The sequence below is a fragment of the Apostichopus japonicus genome, chromosome 13, assembly GCF_037975245.1.
Source record: "Apostichopus japonicus isolate 1M-3 chromosome 13, ASM3797524v1, whole genome shotgun sequence".
NCBI lineage: Eukaryota > Metazoa > Echinodermata > Holothuroidea > Aspidochirotida > Stichopodidae > Apostichopus > Apostichopus japonicus.
Window position 1 is genome coordinate 26415240 of NC_092573.1, and position 21185 is coordinate 26436424.

A 21185-nucleotide genomic window follows, 5' to 3' on the forward strand; every position below is an offset into this window, starting at 1 on the left:
ATGTTTTACTCTATACCTATGCATCCTTCAAGCGATGTTCCGATAAGTCGATTTAAAACTATTTATTTGAGTTAAAATGTCCCTGGTGGGTATTGAAGTTTTTTGTTAGTGTGAAGTCTGGTTACTTAGAAATATATTTAATTTATTTGAAGGATGAATAAAAGACATATTTTATTTGACTTTTGTATTTTGAAGTTCTAAATGTAAACGTCTATAATATCTTTAAATCGATTTGAAGATATATTGGAAATCGTTCTCTGTATTGGGAATTGTCAAAGCATAAATCACTAGACACTTCTACATTACTACACCTTTAACACTTCCTCAATCGTTATAACAGCAGATAAATTCAAATCGAATGTTGAGGATATCTTCAGATAAATCTAACGATAATTTTTAAAGAAGCGATCAGTGTTATAGCGGACACACTGCTAGAGATTGTTTCAATAAATTAGGGCTAGTCAGCAATCAGTGATACATGACATTTCTTTTGCAATCCCCACCGTTTCTTTGCTTGTTAGCGTTAGAGACATTCGAAAGACTTTCAACTTTCAGTCATTAGAAATGAAAGTTCACTGGTCAAGCTAAACCTTCAATGTTTTTTGTAATATGGGACATTTATCGGATAGGCAAACATCATTTAGAGCAAGTTAAAACCAACTTATTTTGAATTAATGCTATTTTTTGATAAATCTTAAGTGATATAATAAAGCAAATAAGGCTGACAATGCTAATGATTGCAGAGCTAACATGACATATTGTTGGTTTACTAACATATCCAGTACAATAATGCAGGATAAACTGTTGGTTTACTAACATTACAATAACGCATGACATACTGATGGTTTTATATATCCAGTACAATAATGCAGGACATACTGTTGGTTTACTAACATATCCAAGGGCGGCGGAACTGGGGGGCACAGGGGGCACGTGCCCCCACTTTTCCTCAGGTTAAAAATGTGCCCTTTTTCTACATAAAAATTTCTAAATAAAAAAAGAGTTCACAAAGCGAAACCACGTCGAATGAAATATTTCGGGAAGTTATTAATGATTACTACCATAGGCGTAGGAGCCCAATTTGATTTGGGGGGGGGGTGTAACGATTTGCCCGAAAATACTACCAAAACTTTTCGCGCGCTCCGCCCGAGTTCAACATATTAAGGTGCATATCATATAGGCATGCGTCGGTTATTACATCGCATGCCAATAACATACAATCATTTGCCGTGTTATTACCCTTCCATATTGGTTAGAATTATTGGGAAAGTCGTTACAATAATAATGATCATAATAATATCAGTTTAACCATTGAAAAACACATAGCAAAGTATTTTTCTTTCAGTAGGTGCCCGAAAAATCTCAGCATATTGCCCGAATTTTCACAAAAACATTTGGTTGCCCCCCCCCCGCCTCCTACGCCTATGTTTACTACCTGAAAGCTTACATTCTGGTGAGTGCCATTATGCATATTCAATTTGCCAAAAAAATCCTAATGCATTTCCAAAAATGCATTGCTATATTACATTGTGAGAATTTGTGACTTTGTAATAAGCAGAAGCCATTCATAGCCTACTATGAATAATGAGTATAGTTTTAATATCCCATAACCTACCCCATCCTTTCGTATTTTGACATATATATTTCATTTGCTTTCATGCATGTATCGATCGCGTACGTGTGCAGGGACTTGGACTTTATGATTTCACCTCATTTTGTCTCGAAAGAAATTTGTTCCTTGTTTCCCAATTTGCACATTGGATTTTGCAGTGCTAGTATGCATTTTTTCCTTGAGGGGGGGGGGGGGGGGGGGGGGGTGATGGAGTGATGTGCATACGCAAATAAGATAATACAATAAGAGTTATAAAGGGTACTAAATATCAGGCTGCATCAGTCCAATCGAATTTCTGCAAAGTGCCCTTCGACGTTGGTGCCCCCCACAATAAAAGTGCTTCCGCCGCACTTGAACATATCCAGTACAATAATGCGGGACATACTGTTGGTTTACCAATATATCCAGAACAATAAATGTGGACATATTGTTGGTTAACTAATATATCCAGTACAATAATGCAGGACTTGTTGTTGGTTTACTAACATATCCAGTACAATAATGCGGGACATATTTTTGGTTTACTAACATATCCAGTAAAATAGAGCAGGATATACTGTTGGTTTATTAGCATATCCAGTACAATAATACAGGACATATTGTTGGTTTACCAATATATCCAGTACAATAATTGTGGACATACTGTTGGTTAACTAATATATCCAGTACAATAATGCAGGACTTATTGTTGGTTTACTAACATCTCCAGTACAATAATGCGGGACATACTATTGGTCTACTAACATACCAGTACAATAACGCATGACGGACTGTTGGTTTACTAACATCTCCAGTACAATAATGCAGGACATACTGTTGGTTTACTAACATCTCCAGTACGATAATGCAGGACATACTTTTGGTTTACTAACAAATCAAGTACAATTATGCAGGACATACTGTAGGTTTACTAACATATCCAGTACAATAATGCAGGACATACTATTGGTTTACTAACATCTCCAGTACAATAACGCAGGACATACTGTTGGTTTACTAACATCTCCAGTACAATAGTGCAGGAAATACTGTTGGTTTACTAACATATCCAGTACAATAACGCAGGACATACTGTTGGTTTACTAACATCTCCAGTACAACAATGCATGACATACTTTTGGTTTACTAACATATCCAGTACAATAATGAGGACATACTATTGGTTTACTAACATATCCCGTACAATAATGAGGACATAGTGTTGGTTTACTAACATCTCCAGAACCATAATGCAGGACATACTTTTGGTTTAGTAACATATCCAGTACAATAGTGCAGGACTTATTGTTGGTTTACTAACATATCCCGTACGATAATGCAGGTACAATGATCAATTTGTGTATCCTCTGCTTGTAATTACGGAGCTTTAAAGGTGACATTCAGTTATTGATTTACTAAGAGATAAATGCCCTTGATTTTTTTTAATACTCACTAATTAAGATTTTCAGAATTTTTTCCTGAAATGTCCATATCTGAATGAAAACTTACATTTAGAATATTTTCTTCGTTTGCCAGTGTATTACGCCGACATATAGAATTAAATATGAAGATCTTAATTCTTCATCCCAATGGAGTGCGCTCTTGAAATTCGCGAAATGTTTCTTCTTTCTCAACCAGTGTACCTCAAGTTGAGTACAGTAGGGGTTTCAACGGACGAGTGAATGTCGGTCAGGTAATTTGGGATTTTTTTTTCGGAAAGGATTAGTTTGGGTATCCCCCCTTTTCGTTCTTTTGTATTGCTTTATTAGGCGTACGTTTTTTAACTGTTCTGAGAATGAAACAAAAATCATCAACAAACGAGTTGAATTTTACAACTTTTTAAAATATTTCAACTTCTTCTTCACGTCTTGTTTTAATATTTTTCTTGCGACCATCCAAACGTTTTTGGCGACCCTTAAAGGCCCAGGACCCCCACATTGAATAATATTATATGCTTTTATATTAATTTGGGGCAACTACACAGTAAATGTCCATTAATAAATAATCCAAGTATTCCTCCTTGAGAAATAGTGTTTACAAGCAAACTGACTGCGTCACATAAACTTTTTACTTTCAGACTGAGGAGCCCATTGTTTTTTTCATTGTTCGAATGCGAGTGCTCTAACCTTAACCATACACCTAAATAATAATAATTATGATCAGCAATTACATTTACGACGCTAACGCAGGCGCGGCGGAACGGAAAAATTATTGGGGGGGCTAATGTGTGGCAGTGTGGAGACTATCTAAGCGGAGCGCCACCATCGGTTGGCGCGGAGCGTACAAGAAAATTTTGGGTTTTTTCAAATCCCCAGATGGCCGGAAACGGCACTTTCCGAGTGTTTTATGCTGCGAATACCCAGCCCTAAAATATGGGTCTCAAGCCTGCAATTTCTCAGATTGCACGTAAAAGTCTGTAAAAACATTGTAATTTGTATATTCGATGGTTTTTTAAGAGAGTAGCTATTACTCGTAGTGTTCTCGCAAAGATGTTTTTGAGTGTAGTAAGGGCAGTGGCGGAGCTAGAGTATTGGTCAGGGAGGGCAAGAATGGTCTGTAGGGGCGCTTTCGACACTATCTAAGCGGAGCGCCACCACAGGTTGGCGCGGAGCGTACAGAAAATTTTTGAGTAAAGATACTTCCTAGATTGCAGGAAATGACCCTTTCCGGGGCCTTGCTAATTTGCAGATAAACGGAGAATAAATAGGTGTCGTCGCCATTTGTCGGAAAATTAAACCAACAGAATATGACAAATGTCAATAGGTATATGAGAGCGCAATAAAATAGTCAAAAATCGCGAATAAGTAAAAAGTAGTGAAAAGCTGAAAAGGGCGCCAGCAGTCCGTCAGGGGGGGGGGAGCATCCGCCCCCTGACTGTATATATGGACGCTCCGTCACTAAGTAAGGGGATGTTGGAGAACTGGCTGAAATGAGGCAAGTCATTGCCTAAGACGAAGTTGTGTTACGCTTACCGGTACTCACACTCACTGCTTTCACTTTTCACTGCTTCCCAACCGCGTGAAGACGCGGTTGGGGTGACAATGTGGTCTATAGCCAGGGGACGGGCCGAGGGTCCCCCAGCAATTACTAAAATTATTACACCTATAGAGCATACGTGTGCATCGGACAGATCGACAAGTATGCATTGAAAAATGGGCAGATGCACGTATCGGTAAATATTGGGGGGGGGGGGGGGGGCTTATCATGCATTTGCCCCCCCGGTTCCGCCGCCACTGCGCTAACGTGACCACAATTGTGGAAATAACCGGCAAGGACTTAGTATGGATTACAACTTACACTTCGGGTGGCTTCCAATTCAACATTTGAACTAAAATTTGGGATCTTTGCAATTTTGAAAGGCATTTCATATGGGAATACCGTAGATTGCTCATGGATGAAACCCACCTTACTATGACCCGGCCGGGAATCGAACCCCGAACCTTCCGAATGCTAAGCCTCATTGCTTCAAATGCCACCGCCTTTATCCACTCAGCCACAGCACCGAGAATAGAATTCTTTTGAATACGTAGTGATTCTTCTCTTATAACATCTGAGGACTTGAAATTCCTCGATCTGAATGCAAAACAATTATGCTTATGTGCACTCAATACGTTTACGATTCTTATCGAAAATTTGTTGTCATTGGCACGAAACGAAATAATAGACAATAGCGAAATAATAGTTTTCAAATTGTTTATATTTACATAATACAGAGTTTAACTTCTTCTATGGAACATGAAAAACGCAAATGACGTTTCATGTTGCCATTTCCACAAATTTAAAAATGTGTCGAATATTCCAAGTTTGATGCATAAATAGATAAAACAAGTTTGAGGTATTTACAATAATAATTTCATTATTTATTAACACGTTCAAGATTATGTTGTGAGAACAAGTTCTCATAACGTAGTTAATACAGTAATATAGAGTCAGGTAGCCATAAGTTCAATCGATTTTGGTCTTTTTATTCATTATATTTACAAATGACGAGAAATTGTGTCCTAATTTTACATAGAAGAAACCCATATCTTCTCTCTCCTTGCCATAATCACGAAGGCAAGAAGCACGATCGAATAAAATTTAATTGATATATCTCGCAACGCAATGAAAAGCCTTTTATGTAGCCCGGTAACTAGGGCCACATTGTGTCGTTCTACACCAAGCACCGAAAGAAACTCCGAAGGGAAAAGAAAACATTATTTTGATAGTGATGCAAACATACGTTAACTGCAACGGTGGTTCATTCAGAATCAAGGAACCAACTTGAATCTGTTTGTAACATTTCTCCAGGATATAAACACTGAAATACAATACCAAACTCTAGTCGACAATTTCTAGACCCAATGGTTGCAACAGCAAAAGGAGGCGATTTAAGGGCACACCGTATGACGACGATTGTACAAGGAAATTCATCCAAGATAGAGAGAAAGACCAAACAACTTGATCTACTCTCAACACCAGTCTCCTTACAGAATCGAGACTAAAGTCATTTAATCGTATCGGTTATACCTCGTAGCTCCTTTATTTGAAGGGTTTTACAGTTTCATAGAGGCCGAAGTTTAGAAAGAAGGCATGTTTAATTCGTTCGGAGCAATAAAGGTTTACTTTCTTAAAAGCTAAGTGGTTGAAGTTGCTCTATCAAAATGCTGGACATTCACTTTAAGGAAAAGTTAAAGCGTAAGTGGCGTATTTTAATACGGTATTGCAACACTGGACATACACTAAAGGATTTGACAATTCCCAACCACCTGACATGTTATTATTCAGACAAGGAAACAGGAACACGACAACACATGTTTATTTCAGAATAAGTAATTAACGCTTTAACTAGATTCATGCAGGGAACACATTTATCAAATCCGGTAACATTTACGAAGAAATGCTTGACTAATAGGAACATCATAGTAAAAAAGGAAGTCCAGAGTTCATAAATACTCATTGGTTTGAAAGTAATGTACAATTCATTTTATACACACTAGTCAATTGTTTTAGTGAATACTTCCGCAAATGGTGATCTAATCACACGCAAAAGTCACGGAGGTTGAACCCAGGGAAGCGAAGGGGAGTTGAAACGATGACATGCCAACAGTTTGTACCCCTCCCCTCTCACGATTGAACCCCCTTCCAATACGCAAATCGTAACGAGTTTCTTCATATCTAGAAGTATCGTTTCACAAATTAGGAGATTCTTTTTGCACCATTTCCTCGGCTACTTCCTCCTCCTCCGGTTCTTCTTCGGTCTCTACACCAATCACGTCTTCCTCCTCTCCCTGATTTTCCTCTTCCGTCACTTGGTTGTTCTCATCATTAGTCGTATCGTCATTGTCCCCAGTACGTGTCAGTGATTCTTCTGTGTTAGTTGTGAGTCTACGAATCAGTGCAGTGGTCGCAGGTTCAGAGACCTGTTCATGGTGGAAGAAACTTAAGTAATAACGGAAATACGCTTCCCTATCTTGCGGTGGAATGTGGCTCATGTCTCCTGAAAAGAACGGTTATGTGCGTTAATATCTGCAATGATTTAATTGATTGTCTTCTACTGCTTAATGACATTAAATGATCACTGATATTATAGTTCAAGAAATATGGAGCATTTGAGTGGAAGCAATGATTCCCTAGCTGTTATGTTTTTCCAAAATGTTCACTTTTCCAATATGCTAAATCTATAATGCTCCTTGTGGTTCTATAATGCTCCTTGTGGTTCTATAATGCTCCTTGTGGTTCTATAATGCTCCTTGTGGTTCTATAATGCTCCTTGTGGTTCTATAATGCTCCTTGTGGTTCTATAATGCTCCTTGTGGTTCTATAATGCTCCTTGTGGTTCTATAATGTTCCTTGTGGTTCTATAATGCTCCTTGTGGTTCTATAATGCTCCTTGTGGTTCTATAATGCTCCTTGTGGTTCTATAATGCTCCTTGTGGTTCTATAATGCTCCTTGTGGTTCTATAATGCTCCTTGTGGTTCTATAATGCTCCTTGTGGTTCTATAATGCTCCTTGTGGTTCTATAATGCTCCTTGTGGTTCTATAATGCTCCTTGTGGTTAAAGGGACGTCGGTTTCTCAGTGCTGGACTTATTGTTAATCAAGTGTTACATACATTCTGATAACACAACCAGAAGATTTTCTTTGAGCTTCATATGATCAACACATTACACTTGGATAAGATTTTAACATCATTTTCCCCTTGAGTTATATATACACAACATTTGAAGCCAGAAAAGTGTTATGATTTCCCATTGAGTTTTGTGTTGCATCTGAGGAACTGATCTAGTGGGCTGTGGACTACATCATCCAGTCACTAACTGATGCTCTAACTCAAATCAAATCTTCTTTCAATTGGAGGTATTGATACATCAACTTACTTGCACAAGGACCAAAGTGTTGCCTTTTTACATAAACTCGTGTGTCGCATATAGCTCTCTTCATTGCGCAGAGGTTGGCATATGTGACGTCATCAGATCCACACAGTGCTCTCAAGGCGTAACGCCCACATCCCGCTTGGGGACATGTTGAACAGTGAGGTTTAGTACCCATGGAGCAGATATTACCTTCCATGCACAGGAAAGAGCTACAGTTGGTTGAACCTGCAGCCAGATCAGACAATTATTTATAATCCAGACAATATTATTGGGTGGACCACATGTCAGGGAAATGACCTACTTTCAAAACATTAATAATGCATGTTTAATTATCAGCCTCTTTAACCTCACATTATCCGAGCCTTGTCCCGTGCTTCAATATTGCTAGCACGGAACAAAGTGTACCGTCAGTTCTTTCCGGCCGAATTTCCCCCTCCTTACCCTCAACACCAACCAAGAAAAGTTAAAGGGACTGACGGTCTTTAAAGCAAAAAGAAACATAGCTTAAATACCAAACGACGTTAGTGACGTTAGCCTCACTCAATCTACGAGAATTTTTTCATTTTTTTCAATTCTCGAGAAGCAGACCGCAGGGTCACTCTTAACTGGAGCATTGAATCTATACGATCTTCCCCACAACCGCGTCAGCAGGCACGTCTGGCCGTCACAATGGGATATACTGATTATACCTGAGAGGTAAGGCGTTTCTAATTCTGTAGCGTAACATTAGTTCCGACTGTGTTGGAGCTGCTTATGCTTCTTACTTACAATGAATTACATTTCGTTTATTTATTCTTGCGATATTCCATTAATTCATATAGAGCCATATTTGAAATGATCTTACAACCTTGCTTTCCGTTAGCATTATGCTGCATTTTCGTTTAGCTTTGTTTATTGGTAACAGTCAATATGATTTCAGTTGAGTCATTGTAGCATTACCGTGCACGGTAAGATCTTCCGAGAAAACCCGTTTCCGTTAATGATTAACTTTGACGTACTTACAATTACTCCAAATAATTGTATATCAATGTACTATGATGCGTCGTGCTATGTACCGTGATATCTGGGCACATATATGGTCCGCTTGATACGCCCCTCCCCCTCCCACACAACCCTACCCCACACTTGGTTGGGATGGGTCCCGAATCTAGTTTTCTTGCACGTTTTATTTTCTAAACCATTGTTCGTCAAGCACAAGTATACGATTTAGATTCATTACGGTTACATTATCGTAAAAATAAAGAAATGTATTAGAATTTATGAATGAAATATCTTTACCTACACATCGACCGTTGTGGTTCTTGATAATTGCTTTCCCGATATTACATGAAGTCAAACGTAAATGACATATTGATTCGTAGGTGTTTTTATCCGTTCCGCACACCGATCCCTGCACTTCTTTGTCTTTACACTCTGGCGAACAGTTTACACAATGCGGGACGCCCATCTGGTCAACTAAACAGGTACCATGTGCGCAGGTCACTGTATCGCAGGAATCTGTGATAGACAGTAACGAGAAATAACAGTATATTCGTTATAAGAACACAACTTCTGATGAAGTGGGCCGCATTACAAGTAAGTTATTCTATATCATATAGACCCCCGTGCTGGATTTTCCTACAACACTAAGTGGAAGAATAATGCTTGAATTAAATATTGAACTGAACCCAGATTTGATGGACGTGAAGATCAGTCTTCTGATGAAGGTATAATGTATACGATGGCGTTTGTGCCATTGATGGAAATTAGATTGTTGTCATTGATGAGTAATAACGAGTGTTTGAGATACACATAGGCCTACTTACACTAACTAGAGTGGAGTCTTTAATCGACAATTTACCTTGGCATTGACCATAGTAGGCCAGTTCAACATCACGTCGTTCCTGACAACGATTCATCTTAAATGTGCACTCGTTGGTGTAAGTCTGCCTATCAGAACCACACACTGGCTGATCGAGATCAACATCGGAACAATCTGGATCACAGTTACACAATGGTTGTCCGTTACGAGCAACACAGACTTCATCACGATTGCAAGTAATTCCTTCGCAAACATCTGAATCGAAAAAGATTACACATGGCTAATGAATTTAATGATTATTACCATAAATTCTGAGTGAAAAGATCGTGTAAATAAAACTCTCTCAATGTAAACCCCCACCCCCACCACACCCCACCAACACTACACAACACCACACCCACTACCATTGGCGGAGCGTCCATACAGTCATGGAGGCGGATGCCCCCCCCCCTCCCCTGACGGACTCAAATGGACTGCTGGCGCTCTTTTCAGCTTTTATCACTTTTTACTTATTCGCGATTATTGAATTTTTTATTGCGCTCTCATCCTATTGACATTTGTCACATTATCTGCAAATAAGCAAGGCCCGGAAAAGGGTCATTTCCGGCGATCTAGGGAGTATCTTTACTCAAAAAATTTATGTTCGCTCCGTGGTAGCGCTCCGCTTAGATAGTGTCGAAAGCGCCCTACAGACCATTCTCGCCCCTCCCCCCCCCCGGACCAATACCCCTAGCTCCGCCACTGCCCACTACCACTCCAACCAATATACTCAAGTTTTTTGTTAAAGATAACAATCTTTTCTACAACATGTACATGGTTGCATGTGGTTAGTGAAATTGAGGTGGACGATGCCAGTTCCACTATATAACTGAAGCTACTTTACGTGGGTGAAGCCTCCACACATTTCTCAGGAAAATCCCGAAAGACATCGCGACGGAAATCTGGCAGATTCAAGGAGTACGCTGATTTGTGAAACACTTTGGGTAACTCGAATACCACGTTAGAACGTTTTGGTGTAGGATTTAACTCTTTTCTAGTTTTACATTGTGATCTCCGATATTTGTCACATATTATTTGACAAAATTATATATTTGGTTGAGTGAAAATAAGACCATATTGGTGTTAGTTAAGCGAATTCTCATTTCCACTTTTTGCTATAGTAATGTGTTGGCCGTCTGCATTTTCTATGAACATGGCTGAAGTAGCACGAACATAATGAAATTATATGAATATGATGCACCGTAGTTCTTGAGTACACTTTTTCGCGCCTTAGGTATGTATGGGTTGAGTCGTAGTTAGTGACGCGACAACCACATTAAGCTGAATTATATTCTACTTAAGTGAAATTGATTGACCAATAGTATTTCACCAAATGGAATTGAACTTATAGAAACAGTATTCTATTTCAGTGAAATAGAATATGGCTTGAATCAAATTGTTTCTAAAATATACTTAGGCTAGATTCAATTAAGATTAAGTAGATTATCATTTTATTGCATTTCACCCAAGTGCAACGTAAATGAGATAACTTATGTAAATGACAAAGTAATGCTATAAAGGTAAGTTCATAGAGCACATGACTTGTGTACGGTCACCGGTTCCGCGAATCCCGTTCTAGCTCTCTTAATTTCTAGCTCTTCTCAAGATTATGAACTGATTAGCCGATGACCGAAAACGAGCACTGTATATAGCGGCTTGTGCAGACCGTTCCACTATTCTCTACTCCATGATTGAATCTATGTTGGTGTAAATTTAAGGTTTCTGAAAATTCATCTTGTAAATTTTCAAGTTCTATAGTTTGGCGTTCGACGGTAAAAAAGTGTAACAAAGCCTTCATCTTTGCAACTTTCGAAACGGACATTTTGCACGATATTCATTGAAGCAATCAACATATCATTTTCACTGCATGTAATTCGATTGGTCTATGGACTTCGTCAATGTTAAAAACCATTTAAAGTCATTTCGATACATGACGACAGGTAACACATGAGTAGTTCAACTTAGGCCTATATGTGAAGACTCTTATTTTCTCAGAAACCCAATTGGACACAACTATAGCTGCTGTAACCAGGATAACGTCTTGCGTGAATGCGTGTAAGCTTACTTGATTGTGCAAATATGTTACGGTTACAAAACTTGGCAACATTAATGTGACTATGGAGTGTCTTATAGGGCCCATTACATGTTCTCGCTTCACTAATAATCCTTGGTATCCTGCAGGCTTAAGTTGAAGTCCACAATACAAGGGGGTCAATTCCGAACATTATGCGCTCGTTTAATTATATTCATTATATCACATGGACATGACATCCAGACTAAACATTTAAGAGCAATTATTTATTCATTATTAGACTGACTCGATGACTTATTGTTTGACTTATCCGTTTTACAAGACAATATGACCTAGTTTAGTTAAAACTTTAAAAAAGGCCGAGATATAATAATTGCTATAAGAACTACCCCCTCTACTTATATACGCACATGTGCACCGTACCTGCATTGTGCAAATATTTCTTACAACGAATTAGTGGCGCTATGTCGATAATCATTGCTTTACTTTTGTAAGGAAGCCTGTAAGTAAATAATATTTATTAGATTTTTGATAAAAAAGCGTAGATTGCGCGAGATATGATTTGTTGAAACAATGAAGAGTTTTGTAACTGTTTTTACGGTTTTTGGACTGGTGTTTGGCAATATTCCGATCAGAATTCAATGTCCAATTCTCTATAGCCCTGATCTTTTCAGGGTAGTTTTTTTCTATGTTCTACTTCTAGAACATTTATGGAGATCCCGGCCTGTTTCTAAGTGGAGCCTACATTTTTTGAAAATAAAAAGGTCAAAACGTAGAATTTTCACACTTCTTTTTTATCAAAACAAAGTTTGAACACACATTTTTGAAATAAATACCAAACGCACCCCCTAAAATAAAGGTATTTGTGAATAGATCTGCATTTCAGCTTTATTCTAACACTCAAACCAAGTCTATAAGGCTTGGGAAGATGACAACATTTCGAAGTGTTAGGTTTTTGGGGGCATATTCCGCCCAGTAAAGTGTTTAAAAGTACAAAATTAGCCAGTCTTCATCTTTAAGTTTGCACCCAAAACAGAAAAGAAAAGATAAAGACAATGAAAGAAACAAACAAACGAACAAAAACACTGGGTACTTGTCATTGTATTCCAGGCACTTACACAGCTATTGTTTTCTATTACAAATACTGCCACCTCTTCAAAACAAATTTGATAACTGTGGTCTGTTGTTCTTTCGCTTGCACTATTTACATTAGAACAGTGTGAAGAACACAGTTGGTACCACTTCTGCACATGTGTATTGCATGTATGCAATGAAGTCAAAATTTTTTGGGTTCCCTTAGTTTTCTGATATTATCTGGAGCCTCGTAATCTTATCGACTCATTCTAACCCAATCTACCATATTGTGTTATCCGAAGATATTCAACTATATATAATTTGGCATCTCTATAGACGCACCAGCCTAGTTACGCCACTGCGCATGTATTTGAGGAGCGCATGGCTAAAAGAAGGGAACTTAGTCCGTTATTAGAAAACAAACCCGACTGTTTATAACATATAGTTCAGGCTCTTACTGAAATATACCAGCGGCAGTTTGAATACGTGCTTGGGAAATGAACATCAATAGCAACCCCCTAAAAAAAGGTATTTGTGAATGTACTCATTAGAGGGACTTACATGCAAATTATGAAGTTAAACAAAGCTGCATTTTTTAATGCGTAATAACGACTTTTACCTGTGTTGACCAACTCCAATTTCATTAAGGTGTTTTTCCTCACCAAATGGGATATATATACCAGGTACCATGATGGACTTGCTTAATTATTGTGCTTTAAAGCAGGGGTCTCAGAGCCTAACACACCTGCGCACATATACAAGACATCATCATCGCATATTGATTCATTTTACTTTAGGCAAGGAATAAGTAAATGTACGATCTAGTTCAATCTTCTGGAGATATGATGATGACTTGGAGCCCAACTCACTCGCATAGGCCTATACATGCAGCGACGCACGAATGCAATGCCAACTTTGACAGCTTTGACAAGTAACCAACTTCCCGACGTTTCTCTCCCCCCCCCCCTCCCCATTGTGTAAATTTGTAACAAAGTAATAAATTTATTTAGCCAATTAATTGTAAGTTACTTAAAGCCCCATCTATAAATTGTGCATCTATGCATTATAAACACGAACTAACCGATCCCTAACTCTACAATCGTTTTTAGTACTATTGTACTGGAAATAATCACAAAATCATGACAATATACTTTTGCCAACAATTTTAGCCTATTCGCAAAGATCGACTGAGCGAAAAAATATCAAACTAACACCAAGCAGGAAGTTATAACAACTCCCTGCACCAAGGTTCATTGTAACTGTTATCGTCGAAATGAAACGGGATCCGATTAATGTTTTCATCGGTTTTAAGGCTGGTGTCCATCCACTATCATAACATGGATAGGGGTTTTAAGTAAGCTTCTGTAGGCTTCATAACCTTTGGAAAGAACTAGACCAAGTTTAATTATATCGCGACATAGGGAGATTATATCACCCGATCTTCTACATGCTGAGTGGGGAGGGGCAATTATTTATTTGCATAAATTTATTTGAACCAGGCCGCCACCACTATAGGATTGAGGTTAGCATGACATTCATTTTGAAAGAGATATACAAACCAGCATCACATTCACTTACGGAAATAAACTTACCTTTTCCAAACGATGAACATGGCAGACAGTCCGAAACCCCGCCATGCATTATAAGAGATCTGAAGATGTCCTCTGTTGACATGTCCCGCTCGATGAAGGAAAACCCACTGATACGGCAACAATCCTCGTACGAGACTCTCCGGTGAATTAGTGCAACGCATTGACCCGAAAGTGTGTCGTAGTTAGCCCAGCAAGATCCACCTAATGAGGAAATAACAAAACCGATGGATTCTTCGGCTCTTGTTAATTGTAAGTGCCCACCGTAGGATCAACACATGGGAACCATATACTGTATACGCTAGTTGTAAGTGCTCAACGTAGGATCAACACATGGGAACCATATACTGTATATGCTAATTGTAAGTGCTCAACGTAGGATCAACATATAGGAACCATATACTGTATACGCTAATTGTAAGTGCTCAACGTAGGATCAACACATGGGAACCATATATGCTAATTGTAAGTGCTCACCATAAGATCAAACTCATATGAACCATATACTGTATACGTTGTAAGCACTCATCGTAGGATCAAACACATGGGAACCATATACAGTATATGCTAATTGTAAGTGCTCACCATAAGATCAAACTCATATGAACCATATACTGTATACGTTGTAAGCACTCATCGTAGGATCAAACACATGGGAACCATATACAGTATATGCTAATTGTAAGTGCCCACCGTAAGATCAAACTCATATGAACCATATACTGTATACGCTAATTGTAAGTGTTCAACGTAGGATCAACACATGGGAACCATATACTGTATACGTTAGTTGTAAGCGCTCATCGTAGGATCAAATACATGGGAACCATATACAGTATATGCTAATTGTAAGTGCTCACCGTAAGATCAAACTCATATGAACCATATACTGTATACGTTGTAAGCACTCATCGTAGGATCAAACACATGGGAACCATATACAGTATATGCTAATTGTAAGTGCTCACCGTAAGATCAAACTCATATGAACCATATATTGTATACGCTAATTGTAAGTGTTCAACGTAGGATCAACACATGGGAACCATATACTGTATACGCTAATTGTAAGTGCTCACCGTAGGATCAACACATGGGAACCATATATTGTATACGCTAATTGTAAGTGTTCAACGTAGGATCAACACATGGGAACCATATACTGTATACGTCAGTTGTAAGCGCTCATCGTAGGATCAAACACATGGGAACCATATACAGTATATGCTAATTGTAAGTGCTCACCGTAAGATCAAACTCATATGAACCATATACTGTATACGTTGTAAGCACTCATCGTAGGATCAAACACATGGGAACCATATACAGTATATGCTAATTATAAGTGTTCAACGTAGGATCAACACATGGGAACCATATACTGTATACGTCAGTTGTAAGCGCTCATCGTAGGATCAAACACATGGGAACCATATACAGTATATGCTAATTGTAAGTGCTCACCGTAAGATCAAACTCATATGGACCATATACTGTATACGTTGTAAGCACTCACCGTAGGATCAAACACATTGGAACCATATACAGTATATGCTTACTTGTAATTGCTCACCGTAGGATCAACACATTGGAACCTTATACTGTATACGCTAATTGTTAGCGCTCACCGTAGGATCAAACACGTAGGAACAGTATACTGTATACGCTAATTGTAAGTGCTCACCGTAGGATCAACACATGGGAACCATATACAGTATATGCTAATTGTAAGTGCTCACCGTAAGATCAAACTCATATGAACCATATACTGTATACGCTAATTGTAAGTGCTCACCGTAGGATCAAACACGTAGGAACCATATACTGTATACGCTATAGTACTGTAAACACTGACCGTATAGGATCAAAACACAAACGAACAATACTTGTGCAGCCTTCTGATGTAACCCGACAATGGATATTTCAGCTATTGTATACGCTTATGTTAAGCGCTGCAGTAGGATCAAACACATAGGAACCATACTTGGGCAGCCAAGGTGTTACCCGACACTGTTAAAGAGTCAAATTATGGTATCACAGCCTTAACAGCACACATACTACGTATAACAGCTGGTGACAAATAAGCATAAAATAAAGGGGTATGTTTCTATCGACAATTTTCCTTTCTAAGCTCACATTGGAGTAACTATATAGATGGCTAAATCACCGACAAGAAAGTTTGTTCAATTAGTGTAATTAGTTACTACAAAAATGTCGAACTACTTATAACGTCACGGAGCATTAATCACTTTTATTTAATTCTATCAATCTTCCTGGATTATATCCGGATATGACCGGGAAAATCCGGACATATGCAGGCAACGGTAACCTATATCTGTGCTTCCTGGCAGGTACAGCATACCCTCCCTCCCCTGTATGTAGAATACATTCACATTGTTGTGCGTATTTTAAACATTAGTATACATGTGAACATTCAACTTTGACATAATGATCCGAGGTTTCTCTCTTTTTCTATAAGATCGTAACAGAAAGCCTTGGGTTGGTTCATGAATGTATTATCCTATGAAATACTTCGGTATAATTGGGTGTACAATGCATGGGAATGAGGGAGCCTCACATACACACTATAGTGAGGTTATACACATCGCACCGTGGCAATAAACACGTAAAGGCTGCCGCCCATTTGTGATATGCTGCTTTATTGTACCAAACAGTTTGTTAATATGAGAAAAATAGATAATATTACATTGTTATAAAGCAGAATTATGAGTATATTTGAATCACATGAGTATATTTGAATCACATTATAGGCTTCTTCGCGAGTTCTTGCTTGCAGGAGGATCTAATATACATATACATATACATACATACATGACTTTACTGCTGCTTGTTGACGGCTAGATTTCCGCAAACGTATAGGTAATAGCTTTTCTAGCTCAATTCAATTAAAAAAGTGACGTATAAATACCCTCTTTTTCTTTTAAATTTCCAATTTGCTGCAAAAGATCCCTGTCTTCGAAATATTTAGAATCGCATAGAACTCACCAAACTTATGTTGATTCACTTTCAAGTCCAGGCCGATGTCCTAGTGTGATCGGTTAAAAGAATATGTTTTGAGTAGCCTTATACTCGCAGGGTTAGGAAAAACTACCGACCCAACTCAGTAAAATTATGGCTTTAAATACCTATCAGCTGCAAGCTTTCGATGGTAACAAATACGATCGCACGCAATGCAGCTGGGTGACACTGCTGTGGGGGTAAGAGATCACAGAACATGTTGAGCAGTAAATTGTAATACTCAGCAACGCCACGTACTTCTCTGGTTTAGGGTTAGGGTGTTGATACTAGTATACTTTACTCGTTCAGTCGGATATGTCAAATTTAATTGTAACTGCATCCGCTTCTTAACAGATCCTTTGACGAACGTTTAGAAGCAAGCAGCAAGTGGAAGAAATATCTCATTGGTCCAGTACTAACGTATTTATCATGTTTACGTACTATATAAAGATGTACCCATGCACGGACCTAGTTTAGGCTTATTACATTTTAATCCAACCATGGGTGGCTACCAATCATTAACAGCGGGTTGCACCTGTTGATATCAATCACATTTAGGGCCATGATCGGCTTTGTCTTTTCTTCAAAAGTTTAAGGCTTTACTACTTTCTTGAACACCTGTATAATGAACAAGAAAACACATTGATACTGCTACAATTAATCCGTTAGCAGTATAGGTAAACAAGGTCGTGCCGAGAGTTATGTACAATCGAGCATTTCAGTCATAGTTTAGTAAGGCACATTATAACCTCCTACTCCCCACATAGTGTCGAACGGTGACAAACAAGTCTAGTGCCAGAATGCCAGTGAATTAGCAGAATAAACGTCACTTATCTCCCCTTCCGTGTCTGATAAATTAGCGTGCCGTGTATATATAATCAACTACATCAGCATCTTTTTCACTCTTTTGTTTATCAACAGTATTTATATATATATATATATATATATATATATATATATATATATATATATATATATATATATATATATATACGCAGCATGCTATTTTATCAGACACGGAAGGGGCGATAGAGCAAAGATATGATCCAAGTCTTTGGCCCTTCTGACCTCCCCTCGACAGAAGAATAGCAAAAGCTCACCGATAGAGCCCAGTGCGTTATGATTGCTGGTATGCCTATATTTATAGAGCCCAGTGCCTATGATTGCTGGTATACCTATATTTATGTATGTATGTATGTATATTAGATCCTCCTGCAAGCAGGAACTCGCGAAGAAGCCTAATTGGCTTATCAAAGCCGCAAGCTGACCGAAGTCAGTATCTCACATTCATATTTAACGTCCATGATTATGAACTGTTAATTGTCAACAACTCTGTAACTGGACGACATACATTAATCTGGGAGTGACTCGAACCGGGGACCGGGGATTTATAGAGCCCAATTCTTGATGATTGCTGGTATGCCTATATTTATAGAGCCCAGTGCGTTATGATTGCTGGTATGCCTATATTTATAGAGCCCAATTCTTGATGATTGCTGGTATGCCTATATTTATAGAGCCCAGTGCTTTATGATTGCTGGTATGCCTATATTTATAGAGCCCAGTGCGTTATGATTGCTGGTATGCCTATATTTATAGAGCACAATTCTTGATGATTGCTGGTATGCCTATATTTATAGAGCCCAGTGCTTTATGATTGCTGGCAGGACTATATTTACCTGTATACTGCATTTGTCACCTATTGTTTTAACAAAAGAACCTCAACTTGGACATCGCTGTGGTTATTTCAGTTTTCAGGGACTGAAGCAGACAGAGTACCAAGCGCGGATATGTGGTCCTTCAAAAGCAGATATTAGGACAACCTTGCGTTAGACCTGTGGGAGGATGCTCCCAGACCCGTATAACGGGCGTCCCCTTCAACGACCCATAGGGGCACCATATAAAACCATGGATCCAACCAATTGATAGAGCCGCATGGTACTAACCAACCTACTTCGCGGTAACCTACATAATTGTAAATTATCAACACTCAGTCAATGACAAATCAGCAAATATCAATACATCGAGAGAAAAAAGGTTGGACATAATGTAAGCTTACCTTCTGTTAACGGTAAAACGGAGCTTGTTCCCCACATCATCACAATCATGATAAACGGTGAAGAATTCATAATGATCTTCATTCTTGTAGTGCGATGGCTTGTAATATCAATCTCTATTATGCTTGTCTGGTTTGTAGTGATGTGACAGCAGCTGACGTACCGACTGACTTACACATGAGGGTGATTCTATATTTAAAACTCACAAAGAGATTCACATGCGCAGGAGCCGAACAACACTATAACAAACAAATAAATAGACAATGACACTTGAACTCGTGCAATGGTCTTGCAGTTGTTTTGATTTTGGTGTTAAAAGCTCTCCTGTGTTATTCTTTTGTCACTGAGTGTGTGCTTTTCTTGTGGTTATGAGGGACTAAAAGATCTTTCCACAAGGCAAACTAAGCCTGGCCAAAGTTTGGCAAATAGTAAATTAAAGTTAACGTACGCCTAATTGGTGTACCATGCATATTGATTTGTATCATAAAATGAGAAGCTATGCTGTAGATGCTATTATGTAATGTACACACTTTTGTAATTATGAACATAAACATCACTACCAAGACCAATTATTTGAACAGTAAAAAAAAACTTGTAGCAAAAGCATGGAAGATATGTGAACTGAGTTCATGATGATAACGACAACGACGAAGATGATAGTGATGGTGGTGGTGGAGGTGGTATAATCACTACCAGGACAGGTGACGATGATGATTATGAAAATGACAATGATGATCGTGGTGGTGACGATGATAGTAATGGTGATGATGATACCGACAATAAAGAGTATGGCGAAAATGATAGTAATGGTGATGATATTAGGTAACAGTATATGTACATAGCGACACTAATGAAAGTATAGAAAATCACTTACAATAAAAATATCAACACACCATATGATCTCGTACATTTCTGGCGACACTCGTCGCTCTCATTTAAGTCTCCTTAAGAATCTTGCATTTATTTCATCATGACGTTGGATTTCCGTCAAGTCAAAGAGAGAGAGCCCGAAAGCTGCCAGCGGCTAAATTCAAAATGTTATTATTAACATGCTGAAGTTCATGAACCTCCCAAAATTAAGTTGCTGCTACCGGGATGTCGAATCATTGTTGCTGCTACCGGGATGCCCGAATCATTGTTATTGCTACCGGGATGCCCGAATCATTGTTGCTGCTACCGGGATGCCCGAATCATTGTTGCTGCTACCGGGATGCCCGAATCATTGTTGCTGCTACCGGGATGCCCGAATCATTGTTACTGCTACCGGGATGCCCGAATCATTGTTGCTGCTACCGGGATGCCCGAATCATTGTTGCTGCTACCGGGATGCCCGAATCATTGTTGCTGCTACCGGGATGCCCGAATCATTGTTACTGCTACCGATATGCCCGAATCATTGTTGCTGCTACCCGGGATGCCCGAATCATTGTTGCTGCTACCCGGGATGCCCGAATCATTGTTACTGCTACCGGGATGCTCGAATCATTGTTACTGCTATCGGGATGCCCGAATCATTGTTGCTGCTACCGGGATGCCCGAATCATTGTTGCTGCTACCGGGATGCCCGAATCATTGCAATGTTAGGCTGCATTTGACAAAATTAAGTTGCTGCTATCGGGATGCCCGAA

The 21185-nt window shown here is 38.8% G+C and overlaps 1 protein-coding gene across 1 annotated transcript; it reads right to left on the bottom strand.

Annotated features, from left to right (window-relative positions):
* Positions 1-5270: 5270 nt before the first annotated feature.
* On the bottom strand, positions 5271-19735 carry LOC139978510 (follistatin-A-like). The gene is made up of 6 exons (XM_071988796.1): positions 19560-19735; positions 14486-14686; positions 9788-10003; positions 9226-9444; positions 7951-8172; positions 5271-7070 (listed from the first exon to the last, which is right to left on the bottom strand). The coding sequence occupies exons 1-6, from the start codon at positions 19639-19641 to the stop codon at positions 6763-6765; spliced, it is 1248 nt and encodes a 415-aa protein (XP_071844897.1). The 5' UTR covers positions 19642-19735; the 3' UTR covers positions 5271-6762.
* Between the last annotated feature and the right edge of the window lie 1450 nt (positions 19736-21185).